General features: G+C 42.8%; 1 protein-coding gene across 4 annotated transcripts in view; it reads left to right on the top strand.

Moving 5' to 3' along the window:
- The window catches only part of LOC104985980 (prostaglandin F synthase 1-like), a 22,520-nt gene that overhangs the window by 4,039 nt on the left and 3,966 nt on the right, over window positions 1–14,515 (top strand). The window contains exons 1-8 of one of the 4 annotated variants that reach the window (XM_010836377.1): window positions 602–1,328; window positions 3,701–3,829; window positions 6,251–6,418; window positions 6,736–6,852; window positions 8,600–8,677; window positions 9,093–9,215; window positions 10,046–10,155; window positions 11,191–11,356. In XM_010836377.1, coding sequence (XP_010834679.1) covers window positions 3,746–3,829; window positions 6,251–6,418; window positions 6,736–6,852; window positions 8,600–8,677; window positions 9,093–9,215; window positions 10,046–10,155; window positions 11,191–11,356 — 846 coding nt within the window. In that variant the 5' untranslated portion in view covers window positions 602–1,328; window positions 3,701–3,745. Of the gene's footprint in view, window positions 1–601; window positions 1,329–2,785; window positions 2,807–3,700; window positions 3,830–6,250; window positions 6,419–6,735; window positions 6,853–8,599; window positions 8,678–9,092; window positions 9,216–10,045; window positions 10,156–11,190; window positions 11,357–14,515 lie in introns of those variants that run through there. The other 3 variants (XM_010836378.1, XM_010836380.1, XM_010836379.1) reach the window with 3 other exon arrangements.

Raw genomic sequence — 14,515 nt, forward strand, 5'->3', positions numbered from 1 at the left:
ACGGCGGCGGCAGCACCTAGAAGCCGCCCCTGCGTTTCTTCACCGCTCACATGGGCCCGTGAAGGAGGAGCGGAGCGTTCTGCCGCTCGCTAATTGGCCCCTGAATTCTGATAAATGATTATTTTGGTAAATTATTAATCTCTGTATTGTTAGCAGATTTTTTCATGTGTTTTTCTTATTGTTTCACTTGAAACAAATTCCTCTGTTTTCTCATTTTGCTTAATTTCCTCTGTCTCCATGAAATTAGTTGAAAAAGTTTCCTGCTCTAGTCTTGTAGGGGTGTCCTTGTGCAGATGTGTCCCTATGCAGTCTGTGTGCCCACAGGCTTTGGGACAGAGCTGGAGCTGAGCTGGTCAGAGGTCACCCCTTCCCAGGGCCTGCTGGCAACTTTTAAGTTGGTAGGAGGGGGAAGTGGAGGCTAGGGCCAGAGCCCAGTGTGAGCACTGGTTTCTCCAATGCTCTGTGGCTGCCCCCACCCTGCTGGGCTGGGTGGGTCCCAAGGTGGTGGAACAGAAGCCCTGACCGTTGGCCTTAACTTGGTTCCACCCCTTATAAGTGTGCACCCTGCTCCTCCCCCACTCCCAGCACTGGCTCCTTTGCCCCAGAGGGTGGCAGAGCTGGAGGAAGGCGTGCTGGAGCAGCCCCTGGTCCAGGCGGCTGTGCATGTGGTAAAACCCTGGCACACCATCAGAGCCCCAGACCTTGCTCCTCAGGCCCCTCTGTGATGGCTGCCCTGCCCATCCATATATGTGCGTGTTCCTATATGAGTGTTCCTTTGTGTGTGTGTTCCTGTGTGTGTGTCTCTGTGTGTGTGTTCCTGTATGTGTGTGTGTGTTCATAGTTGGGTACTTGAAACAATGGGCAAATATTCACTCTTGGTAAATTTGATTCCTTGTCCTGACTGGCTTTCACTAGTTTGCTTGGCATGCACTTAGTCCTTGTATCAGCCCAACAGGAAAGTTTAGGGCAGTTCAGTTCATTTCTGGGTCAGCATCTGGGTGGCTTTTTGAATCCGGTGTACTTATGACTGTTTTTGAATGCCTTTCTATCTCCCCAAATCCACACCCCAGTTCTATTCAAGATTTTATTAATACAGGATATAGTCTATGTCTCCACCCTTATTCCTTTGCCCCTGGCCCCATATATAGCTCCCCGCTCTGCAGCTGTAATACCCATTCCAGCTACTCTTCAGTTTAAGCTCAGTAAAACAGACACCAGTCTCCAGGTAGCCCCAAAGTAGGTTGCAGATAAGGTTTTCTATCACTCTGGTTTGAGGGAGGCAACTGGGAGCTGATCAGAACTGCACTTCCCCAGGCAGGAGAGTACAGGTGAGTAAATACATGATGAAATTTCCTACCGTTCTAGTCTGGATTTTTCCTAGTTGTGTGTTCACTTTGTTGCTGTAGATCTGTCACTGTTTCCCAGAACTCCTATGAGGTTTTTCAGCTGCCTTCTCTTTCTTTTCTTGCCTTTCCAAGGGAGAAATTGATCCTCCTAGCTCACCATTTTGCTGGTATCACTGTACATGTTAAATTTTATTTGTCTTCACAATGTCCCCAAGTATCAGTGCATCACAGTTTCCTCTTCTGTCCCAAATTTGTCAATTTTTTATAGGTTTTTCTTTTATGAATAATGTTGCACAAGATAGTAAATTATGTAAAATATGCATCAGTTACAATATGAGAGTACTCTAGAAGTTACATAGCTAGGTACAAGGTATAAACACTTGTTGGGGGCCAGAGTGAGGTACTCCGCCCGTGACAAAGGTCATGAGGAAGGAGGCTCGACATACGCAAAGGCGGGATCGAGCCTCAGGAGTCCCCCTGGAAATCCTCGAGCGTCTACCCCCATAACCAGAGCCTGCCTACTTTACTACTTTGTGCTCTTACCTACACCTCTGACTTTACGGGGGGCTGTCCCCCACCACCTCTTTCGGAGAAGGAGTTAACCTAGAGCTCCAGTCAATAAAAACTCTTGGGTGTGACAAGAGTGTTTTAACCTACAAACTCCTCTGAAGGTTCTCTAGCCTGCCTGACAGGCTCCTCCGGCCACATGTGATTGCTCACAGCCTCCCAACCGTGAGAGGCACAAGATGCTTTAAACCCTCTAAAAACAGGTTCTTTAGAGAAGTTAGAAAACTATAAGTATAAGTATAGTGGGCTAATTAGAAATTGTGTTGGTGAAGGGTTTTTCATTTGTTGAGCCAATGTTTGTTGCTACGTCTCCACATCCCCTGCCCTTACACACATTAATGAATATATAGAAGAAATAAGTATTAACCTTTGATATTAATCACGTTAGACCTTAGGCTAAGTAAATTCTTTCCTTAACTAAAACCCACTACACCCTCACCCTGTAGGAATGTAACTTTACTTGGGTGGCATCTGTTTTGAGAATAATCAGCCCTGGAGAAATAAGTGTCCTGATTGACTGACCGCTGTCACAAGGAGAGGGTCGTAAATTGTCAGCAGGCCCCCCTGGCCAGAAGATGATGTAACACCCCTAAGACCTCTGTATACATTTGTGTGAAGCACCTGACTTTAATAAAAGTCAGGACTGCTGTCCCCACGTGACTTTTGTATAACATCTTAGTGTATAAAAACAGACTCTGGAAAATAAAGAATTGGGATCAGTTTCTCGAAATACTGGTCTCCCCATGTCGCTCTCTCTCCCACTCTGGCTGAGTCTCCATCTGGAGCGCGGAACCCACCATGCTTACTAATTATGCCTGGGCTTCTAAGATCCGACCAGGGAGGCCTCAGTGTCTCCTCTCCTTCGGGAGAACGGAAGGACGCCTGCGGCCTACGTAAGTGGTGCAAACTTCTTGTCTTGAAGTTTTATTGGTCTCCCGTGTAAACCAAGCTACTCAGCCTCTTTTCTCCACTGAATTTTCCTACTGAGCTATCCTTATTCTATTACTCTTTATATCTTTAATTAATATCTAATTGAAGCTATCGTATCATGATCCTCGCCTATGCCGTCTCTCCTTCGAATACCCTGGATCAGCCGGGGCTGGTCCCCGGCAAACACTCAAGAGTCTGTTTGTACATTGCACATGGTATCCTAAAGCTACTAATAATTAATCTCCTAAAAGTATTTTGCCATAATGTCTGGTTTCCATATCCTGTTCAGTATTTCACCACTGTCAGATCTGTAAAGCAAATAATTTTGCTGGTGGGAAATGTAAAAAGGCAAATTTAGTTTCATTTGAAGTTTTGATTCTTTATTAAGAGGTAACATTTAAAAAAATGCTTATTAAACACTTTTAGTTTGTGTGATTTATGTATGTGTGTATGTTTGTTCTGAAAGATAGTTGTTTCAATTGATGTTTGATTGAGATTGGGCTTCATAATAGAAAAATGGAAAACAGTTGCTGTGTGGAAGTTTGGCATATGGTCAATAATTGTTCAGCCAATCTCATCATTACATAATACTTAAGGTTATAGGGAGTTGGTGATGGACAGGGAGGCCTGGCGTGCTGTGATTTATGGGGTTGCAAAGAGTCGGACATGACGGAGCGAGTCAACTGAACTGAACTGAAGGTTATATGGATTAAAAAAGGAAACAAGTTGTTTAACTCACTTCAATCCTCTTCTTACTCCATGTGTATGGATTTAATCCTACTCCTTCTATAATATACGTGCTAACATTTGACAGAGCAGCTGGTATGTTACCTTTCTGTTATTTATAACTTGTAAAGGTTGAAGAAAAAAATCACTCTGCTTAGTTAGAGGAGCAACAGGCAATGGATCTCAAAAGCCAGAAGGTGAAGCTTAATGATGGCCACTTCATTCCTGTCCTGGGATTTGGCACTGCTGCACCTGAGGAGGTAAGAGTAGTGGTTTGGGGTTGAGATATAAATAGTAGTGGATGTAACATGAGAGGAAGGGGACTTGGGTTGTCAAGCACTGAGCTCCTATGTGACTCTGGGAGGATCATGTGGTTCCACTAACCAGGCTAGAACCATACCCTGTGAAAGGGAAGAGAGCATCCAGTCTTCACTCTGCATCAGGGTCTGAGGCTGTGCTCACCTGCAGATTACTCTGAGTTTCCCTGCAGTTTCTGTCTCTTTCCCAGCTTGGCACAAGAGGTGAGACTCGGGTGTCGAGAACACTGACTGTAAGCTGCTTCTCTCTGAGGGGTATTGCAATGGTCGGGTTTCTCTGTGTATTTTATTAGTTCCAGAACTCCTTCCTCCTTCCAAAAAGACATGACCCAGAGAAATATTTGAGGTAAAAGGTCCTGAAGATGAAATGGCTGAAAACTAATGGGAGAGAATTGCTTTTCTACTGTGGGGTGTCTGCTTGGTCCCAGGCCAGACACATTCCAGGTGTGTTTTACCCTGTACTTCAGTTTCTGCTTGACTACTTCTTCTTATGGGAATTACAGTGTCATTTGAGGGGATACACTACAGTCTTACAGGCCAGGCTTTGTAATATATTCTTGGGTTTTACAGTGGCTTTTTATTAAAGTATAGTTTTCAGTGCTTGGACATGAGGGGCTAGTGGACAAGTCTCTAGACTGGAAACCAGAAAGTTTGCTGTCCATCTGGTCTTTAGAGTATGTAGCTGTGACAAGGGGCTGCCTGGTCCTTAAACTTTGTGTCTCACTTCTTCATCTATAAAACAGAAGGAAATATTCAGAGACCCTTTCAAGACAGAAGACAGGGCTTGTTTCCTTGTAGTGCAAAGTGGGATGAGGGGAGGGAAGGGACCAGCTATACTGAAGCTCACCGGTTCATTCCTTGTACAGTCCCAAATACCTGAGTATTTAAGAAAAACCAGGACTAGACCCAACAGAGGGAAGTTACACAAATTATTTAGATCCTTAGATTCTGAATCACATAAAAAGAAATTGAGTATTATGCAGCATTAAAAACAAAGTTAATCCTGCCATTTGCAACCACACAGATCAACCTGGAGAACATTAAGTTAAATGAGAGAAGCCAGAAATAGAAAGACAGATACTTCATGATCTTTTTACGGGTGAAATCTAAAAAAGTGGAATGCACAGAAGAAGAGAGTAGAGGAATGGTGACCAGAAGTTGAGGACAAGGCTGGAAAAAGGGAAAGATGTTGGTCAAAGGGACAGACCTTCAGTTTGAGATGAAGAAGTCTTGACCCCTGATGTTCAGCACGGTGACCCCAGTTAATAATAATGGATTCTATCTTGAGATTTGCTAAGAGAGCAGATCTTTAGTGTTCTTACAAACCCCCTCAAAAGTCAGCTATGTGAGGTGATGGATCTCCTGGTAGCTTGATTGTGATCATCAGTAACAGTGGGTAATTATAAGCAGTACTTACACTATTTTACCACTAGTGCCACCTGGTGCTGGTTGTAAAGAACCTACCTGCCAATTCAGGAGACATAAGAGGTTAAGGGTTGAATCCCTGGGTTGGGAAGATCCCCTGGAGGAGGGCATGGCCATCCACTCCTGGATTTTTGCCTGGAGAATCCCTTGAACAGAGGAGCCTGGTGGGCTGTGGTTGCCATAGGGTGGCAAAGAGTTGGACATGACTGAAGCAACTTAGCTTGCATGCACTTGTATGAAAATATTGCTTTGTATACCTTGAATACAAAGAGGACTTCCCTGGTGGCTCAGAGGGTAAAGCATCTGTCTACAATGTGGGAGACCTGGGTTTGATCCCTGGGTCGGGAAGATCCCCTGGAGAAGGAAATGGCAATCCACTCCAGTACTATTGCCTGGAAAATCCCATGGACAGAGGAGCCAGGTTACAGTCCATGGGGTGGCAAAGAGTCAGACAAGACTGAGCAACTTCTGAGCTACTGAGTGATACTGTGAATAGATACAGTTTTTTTTTTTTTTGGTGTATTCTGTGTAGCTTCAGTGGTAGCCAGAAGCCTTAGAAGCTTCCAGTTTGTTTCTTGATGCTTTTACCATACATCTTATACCTTTGTCAATTTCGCTTCAAATGTCTCACAGTATAAATCCTATCCACGACTACAACTTTATGTTTAGTCCATTGGGTTCTAACAGCAAATCACTGAACCTGGAGGTGGTCTTTGGGTCCTCTGATACCTGTGATCAACCACTAATTGCCTGGGGTTGATGAGTTCCTGGGTGTCCATTTAATTACTGACCAGGAACGTTCAGCAAACTGTCATGAGTTCATCACCATGCATACAGAACTACCCAAAGAAAAGTTGAATCTTGGGAAGACTAAAGCTTGTACTTTAGCAATCTTTTAACCATGTGAATATGTAAGTACTACCTTTGTTGCTCATGTAGGTTCCTAGGAGCGAAGCTCTGGAGGCAACCAAATTTGCTATAGAGGTTGGGTTCCGCCATATTGACTGTGCTCGTGTGTACCAGACTGAAGAGCAAGTTGGCCAGGCCATTCGAAGCAAGATTGCAGATGGCACTGTGAAGAGAGAAGACATATTCTACACTTCAAAGGTGCTGTATGTGTTGTGCATGTGCACATGTGGGCAACTGATTGTGCCCAGGTGACTATTGTATAATAGGATCATTGTTTGGTGAAGAGTTGTTTGGTGAAGAGTTGTTTGGTGACCCATGTTTATTATTACATTCCTAAAGTATTGGAATTCCCTGGTGGTCCAATGGTTATGACTCGGTGCTTTATTGCCACGAGTCCAGGTTCAATCCTTGGTCAGTGAAGTAATATCCAAAAAGCCATGTGGTAAGCCACCCTCCCCCCTCCCAAAATTTCCTGAAGTATTATTAACACAGCTTCCATTCTTTAATCTCTGCAGCTTTGGTGCACTTTCCTTCGACCAGATTTGGTCCAACCAGCCTTGGAAAAGTCACTGAAAGATCTTCAACTGGATTATGTTGATCTCTATCTCATTCATTTCCCAGTGGCCATGAAGGTTGCAAATTTGTGTGATTGTTTCTATTTTACTTCTTTTTTTTTAGAATGTGTATCAACTTACATGGATGGTTGAATTAATATTTGTCTTAGTAGGTTGTAGAGAGGGTTTCACTAGGGTAGAATCCCCCTAATAATCATTCATGATCATCTTTTTACTGATTTTCTTTGAATCCCTTACACACCTCCCAGAGAAAGGAGTTAAAGAATCTCTCAGTGTCTGCCTTAAAAACTTGAGGAAATAAAAATAGATGAGTTCTGCACACAGTCCTGAATATGACTCCTGAGTCTCTAGGGATTTCATGAAACAAGAGTTTGGTGCAGCCATGATGAGCAATGACACAATCTTACATCGAATGTGATGAGTTCTTCTCCTCTTTCACCCATTCGAGTTGAGCAGATTTGGTGGTGCTCCATCTGGATGGATCTAAAACTAGCAGACATTACGGGGACTTAGAAACCTTGCCTACACTGTTGCTTGTCTTCATGATGAAGTTATAGACTGCACTTAAACTTTAAGAACTGTGTCATTATGCTGTATTATTATGTAGATGGGAATTTCCTGGCAGTCCAGTAGTTATGACTCCATGCTTCCACTGCTGAGGAAAGCTGAGTTGAGGGAAGGAGTGCAATCCATGTTTGGGGAACTAAGATACCATAAACATGAGACAAAACAAAACAAAACAAAACAAAAAAACCCCAAAACAAAAGCAAACCCACAATGAAACTACAACAACAAAAATCTGTGTTATATAGAACTCTTGATTTTAAGTTACAGAAATCTACTCAAGCCATCCTATGCAAAATAGCTTAGAGGACTATGTAGATGGGAAGTCCAAGTCATGGATAGATTTAAGGCTTTGCTGTACTCTTCAGAAATGTCTATTTTTTCTATCTCTTATCATGACATTGGAGGCTTCCCTTTTGGCTCATCAGTACAGAATCTGCCTGCAATGCAGGAGCTTCAGGAGATGTAGGTTTGATCTCTGGGTTGGGAAGATCCCCTGGAGGAGAGTCTGGCAACCCACTCCAGTATTCTTGCCTGGAGAATCCTATGGACAGAGGAGCCTGGTGGGCTACAGTCCATGGGGACACAGAGTCAGAAACGACTAAAGCAACTTAGCACACACAGACATCATGGCATTACTCATGATTCACTTTATTTTTAAAATAAAGCAAATGGCATTTATTCATGAACATTAGTGACATTTTCAACTGGTGGCAAATATAGTCTTGGGGCAGCTCAAGGCTCATGGTCATGAACGTTTGAGAGCATGTCTGGATCGTCCACATTCCATATAAACCTAACGAGAGCCTTGCTGGTTCACATGCCTACCCTAGGGCATCTGAGGCTCAGATGGAAAAGGAAGTCTGATTACCTAGTCATATCAAGATTGAAATTTTTATTCTGGAAATTATGTCATGTAACTTACTGCCTTTTCCAACTCAAGAGGAGCATTTCAAAAGAGACAAGTACAAGGAAAAGACAAAATCCACAAAAGTCATGGGAATTCCCTTTTAGGACCTAGAAAAACATATTTATTACAACATATACATGTATTAAGTGTAAGAGATTAGAATATGCCTCCCTCCTAAAGACATTGCTTACAACTCCATATATGCAAATACTAGTATCCAGAATATTGTAATCCCTACCTCATGGAGGTTTGCTACCTGGTGCCAAGCAGCCAGGCTAAATGTAGAGATATTACTTTGTGACATCTCTAAAACAACTACCTCTATTCCAGCCAGGGGAGGAATTGCTTCCAAAAGATGAAAATGGAAAAATAATATTAGACTCAGTGGATCTCTGTCGCACATGGGAGGTGAGTCTGGGGAGGAGAAAATCAGGGGAGGAGCCAGGAGAGGGGGAACCTCCTTCATTTCTTCCACCTGTGAGAATGGGCTGTGGACCATCAGAGTCAGCAGTTCATGAATCTAAGGGTTGTGATGCTGGGGTTTTGGGGAGGAAACCATTGCTGGAATGCTCACAGAGAGGAACAAAGGAGGAGAATATGGGACAGTGAAGACAGGCATCTCTTTCCTTCTATGTAATATGTCTTCTTAGGGATTTTTCTAAGGAGGAAATGGTAATTGTTGTTTTTGTGTCACAATTTCATTTTTCCTCTTAATAATCAATGCTAATTCTTGATGGGTGACCCTGTTGACAGATAATTTTCAGCATTTATTTTTGCTCTATTGCCCATTCTAAATGACTGTGCACACCCCCTTCTTCCCTAGGCCCTGGAGAAGTGTAAGGACGCAGGGCTGACCAAGTCCATCGGGGTGTCCAACTTCAACCACAAGCAGCTGGAGAAGATCCTGAACAAGCCGGGGCTCAAGTACAAGCCCGTCTGTAACCAGGTGAGCAGCTCGGCTCCTCTCCCTCCTGCTCTTCACAACCTCCTTCTTGCCCTGGAGCCTGATATCTGTCTGTCCTCCCCTCCTGTTCATCCGACCTTAGTGGACAGAATATTCTAGAGGGCAGAGCCTCTGTATGGATGGAATACTATGAATAGAACCCACAATGGTATCCCTGTTTGATAAAGTCTGGGTGGAAAAGCTGGGGAGGGGGTCCTGCTAAATTGTGGTGGAGACTGAGAGAAGGTGAAGAAGGGTTAGACTAGTCACCCAGAACTTAGAGGAAGGTGGTGTTTACCTGAGCCTAAAGGGTGTCCAGAAATGGATGTTGAAAGTGCCTGGGAGGGAACTGTGGAAGGGAAGGAGGACCACGAAACATGGCATGGAGTGTAAAGAAAGTTAAATCGGATAATATTGGTTTAAAATTTGTGTGGGGTTTGGGTGGCTGAATCCTTAGTCTTAGTGTTTCAGCTTTTCTGGGTCTTCAGTACTGAAAATGTGCTGAAGACTATGAAAGTCATCCAGGTGAAAGACTGAAGTCAAAGGCTCATGGTGATATTAATGATCAATAAAATATTTACTCAGAAACATTTACTCATATGTAGAGCTCACCTTGTGATTACTCAAGCTTGGAATGGTTCTCTCATCCAAGTCTATCATAAAATTAACTTTTAAGCACACTTCTCTCAATTTTTATCTTGATGTTGATATTTCAAGTTTATATTTAAGTTGTAGTTTTTCCTTTAGCATTTTTTTAAACTTTTAATTTTCTCTGTTTTATTAATATTACTTTCCTGAATAATCTGACACTCTTCTCTGTTGGCATTCTACAGGTGGAATGTCACCCTTATCTCAACCAGAGTAAACTGTTGGATTTCTGCAAGTCCCGTGATATTGTTCTTGTTGCCTATAGTGCTCTGGGATCCCAAAGAATAAAAGGATGGTAATGAACCCTAAGGAAGACAACACGGTGTTTACCTAAAATTCAGTTTTTGAGGAAATGGTTTCAATCATACAGTACTCAGTGGTCTGGAGATAACTCTCATAGGCAGGGGGAATAAAAGGGAAGGATGGACTGATTTCTTCCCTTTTATCTTCTCATCACCCAGTTTCTCTACACTGTATTAGCTTGTGTGAAAGAGTTAGTTGCTTGTTGTGTCTGACTCTTTGCGACCTCATAGTCTGTAGCCCACCAAACTCCTCTGTCCATGGGATTTTCCAGGCAAGAATACTGAAGTGGGTAGCCATTCCCTTCCCCAAGGGATCTTTCTGACTCAGGGACCCAACCCAGGTCTCCTTGTAGATTCATCAATTACATTAAAATCTGTACATAATCTCCCAGGTGAGACCAGAAACCCAAGCTTATGTCATGATTTTGCTTATTAACTAATGAATGCATTTCTAAAAATAGATGTTCCAAACCTCACTTACCTTATGTCTAAAATTGGGACAATAATATGTAACTCCTAGGTCTATCATGCTAGAAAAAAGTTTCAATTTGAACCAATTATGTAAACATCTCTAGGAGAATAATGATGAAATAAATGACTGTCATTCTGGGACTACTCAGTTTTTATCAAAGCCTAGAAAAGTGACATTAAAAAATTTCCTGGTATTTTTCTTCTTCTCTGCTCATGGTCTTGATTATCAAAGAAAATCAATAATGGAGAAGTAAATAAAAAATTCCACGAGTTTGGCAGTCCTGGTCTCAACTCAATCATGAATCTGAATTACATGCAGAACTTTGTAAACACAGAATGGGAGGTGACCCAGTTGAGGTTCTGATTCAGTTTGTCTTCAACTAAGTCATGGAATTTGTATTTCTAACAAGATCCCAGGTGATACTGATGATGCTGGTCCCTGGAGCACACTTTGAGAAGCACTGGTCTAGAGTGGACCTACTTAGCCTGTTTGAGAAGCCTCCTTAGAAACTGAGAATTTAGTCTCAGCTCCTCAGCATTTCTGAATTTCCTTCCAGGGTGAACCAGAATCACCCCGTTCTCTTGGAGGACCCGGTTCTTTGTGCCATTGCCAAAAAGAACAAGCAGACCCCTGCTCTGGTTGCCCTTCGCTACCAGATACAACGTGGGGTTGTGGTTCTGATCAAGAGTTTCAACAAGAAGCGGATCAAAGAGAACATACAGGTGATGATGAGTGGGGCTGTGGACAGAGGGCTCCTAAGGAATATCCTTCATGAGGGTCATTCTTTGTCCATCTCTCAAGACTTTCCTTGAGTCAAGACAAGTCACCTGTTCTCCCCTGTGCATGAATGCCTTGTGTGTATTCCTGGTAGTTTTCTCCTCCTGATGTGGCAACAGGAAAGGTGGCATGGCTGGAGAGGGTTAACGTTGGACAGTGTGTGTGCTCAGTTTCTCAGTCTTGTCTGACTCTTTGCGACCCCATGGACTGTAGCCTGCCAGGCTGGTCTGTCCATGGGGATTCTTTAGGCAAAAATAATGGAGTGGGTTTCCATGCCCTCCTCCAAGGGATCTTCCCAACCCAGGGATTGAACTTAGGTCTGCCACATTGCAGGCAGATTCTTCACTGTCTGAGTCACCAGGGAAGCCCAAGAACACTGGAGTAACCTATTCCTTCTCCAGGGGATCCTCCCAATCCAGGAATCGAACTGGAGTCTCCTGCATTTCAGGCAGATTCTTTACCATCTGAGCCAAGGTTGCACAGATAACAGAGATTTATTTCCAGTGTTATTTCTGCAATTTATTCTGTCACCTTGTGCAAATGACATCTTATTTTCTTTGTTCTCAATTGATGAAACTGTGAATTTTTTAGGCTGTTTGGACTGCTACAACAAAATACCACAGATTGAGTGGCTGAGAAAAAATTGAAATTTCTTTCTCACATTTATAAGGCTGGAGTCTTGAGGTCAGGGGGCTTGTGTGGTTGGGTGAGGGCCCTCCTCCAGGTCACAAGGCTCTCCTTTTAATTTAACATGGTAGAGGGGAAAACAGAGTATTTCCCTGAATACTAACAAGGTTGCATCTTCATACATTTAATCTCCATGAGTTTCTGCCTTTGAGAAGCTCCTCTTCAAGACTTTGTCCACTTTAGCTAGGTTGTTTCTATTTAGACTTCTGTGTGGGAGACCAATATTGTCCCCTTAGAGTAGCTGCACAGAAAACTCCCCAATTTCAGAATTTAATGTAGAGATCAGTTATGCTTCTCTTGATTCTGGGGTTTGACAATCAGCCTGCACTCAACTAAGCTGTTGTCCTGTTAGTTGGGCTCTCTTATGCATTTGCAGTTCAGTGCAGAGCAGCTCGGCAGTTCTGCTTTAGCAGGTGGATGTGGCTCCTGTTAGAGGAGTATGCATGCTTCTCTGAATAGTTTTTCATATATGTTTGGCTAGACTGTTGTCAACTGACTTGGTCTTCATCTCAGCACAGTGCTGTGATCCTGTCAGTGATTGGGGAAAAAATCCTCTTCCTGTCTGGGCTCAGATCTGACTCAGCACTTCTGGGAAATATTACTGTTTAGTGCCACAGGTTACAGGTCAGGCCAAGTCAAGGGGAAGGGAAATTGTCCCCTGATCAATTGTTTCTGTGTTTCCATTTAAATTTGGTTTGGTAATCTAGCTGGAACTGATTATCTAAGATAATATGAAAATAGATACATACACCTTTACTGCTACTGCTGCTGCTAAGTCACTTCAGTTGTGTCCGACTCTGTACGACCCCATGGACTGCAGCCCACCAGGCTCCTCTGCCCATTGGATTTTCCAGGCAAGAGTACTGGAGTGGGGTGCCATTCCTTCTCTGACATACACCTTTATGTATATTTAAATTTAAACCTAAATTTTCATATTTCCTCACAGATTTTCATTGTCAACTCTGTCATATATCGTGTCCAGAAGTACATTTCTGGTGTCTCTCTTCTATTTAACTATTCTGTTTTCTGTACCGTGCTATTAAAGTGAAAATAAGTATGCTTTTCAGAATAATTTTTTATTTTTTAAGAATGTCCTGATTGCTTTTGTTTAGCTCTCTGTTATTGCAAATTGAGTATCACTTTACCAACTCCCAGGGAAGAATACATGCTCAAGTCTTTGGTTCATGTTGCACTGACATACTAGATCATTTGGAGAAAATGAATTTCTTTACAAAATTGAGCTTTCTATATCATGAATATGATATGAATTTTTAATTATCTAGGTTTCTTTAATGTTAAACATTTTTCATAACTTTCTCCACAAACACATTTACATAAAGTTTTTGTTAGATTCAGTCATAGATAATGAATAGTTTGATATCAGAGTCTTGAATAGGCTTTCACAGGGAGCCTCCTTCCCACAGTGCTTCAGCTGAATGTTGTCACCCTCAGGGCATGTTGGGGAGAGTTAATCAGTTTAATGTTAGCTCAGATTCAGGTATTGAGTCAATTCAGTTCAGTTCAGTTCAGTCACTCAGTCGTGTCTGACACTTTGTGATCCCATGAATCGCAGCATGCCAGGCCTCCCTGTCCACCACCAACTCCTGGAGTTCACTCAAACTCATGTCCTCGCGTCGGTGATGCCATCCAGCCATCTCATTCTCTGTCTTCCCCTTCTCCTCCTGCCTTCAATCTTTCCCAGCGTCAGGGTCTTTTCCAATGAGTCAACTCTTCGCATGAGGTGGCCAAAGTACTGGAGTTTCAGCCTCAGCCTCAGTCCTTCCAATGAACACCCAGGACTGGTCTCCTTTAGGATGGACTGGTTGGATCTCCTTGCAGTCCAAGGGACTCTCAACAGTCTTCTCCAATACCACAGTTCAAAAGCATCAATTCTTTGGCACTCAGCTTTCTTCACAGTCCAACTCTCACATCTGTACATGGCCACTGGAAAAACCATAGCCTTGACCAGACGGGCCTTTGTTGGCAAAATAATGTCTCTGCTTTTTAATATGGTATCTAGGTTGATCATAACTTTCCTTCCAAGGAGTAAGCGTCTTTTAATTTCATGGCTTCAATCACCATCTGCAGTGATTTTGGAGTCCCCCAAAATAAAGTCTGACACTGTTTCCACTGTTTCCGCATCTATTTGCCATGAAGTGATGGGACCAGATGCCATGATCTTAGTTATCTGAATGTTGAGCTTTAAGCCAATGTTTTCATTCTCTTCTTTCACTTTCATCAAGAGACTTTTTAGTTCCTCTTCACTTTCTGCCATAAGGGTTGTGTCATCTGCATATGAGGTTATTGATGTTTCTCCTGGCAATCTTTATTCCAGCTTGTGCTTCGTCCAGTCCAGCATTTCTCATGATGTACTCTGCATATAAGTTAAATAAGCAGGGTGACAATATACAGCCTTA

Source organism: Bison bison, unplaced genomic scaffold, assembly GCF_000754665.1.
Source record: "Bison bison bison isolate TAMUID 2011002044 unplaced genomic scaffold, Bison_UMD1.0 scf7180017864063, whole genome shotgun sequence".
NCBI lineage: Eukaryota > Metazoa > Chordata > Mammalia > Artiodactyla > Bovidae > Bison > Bison bison.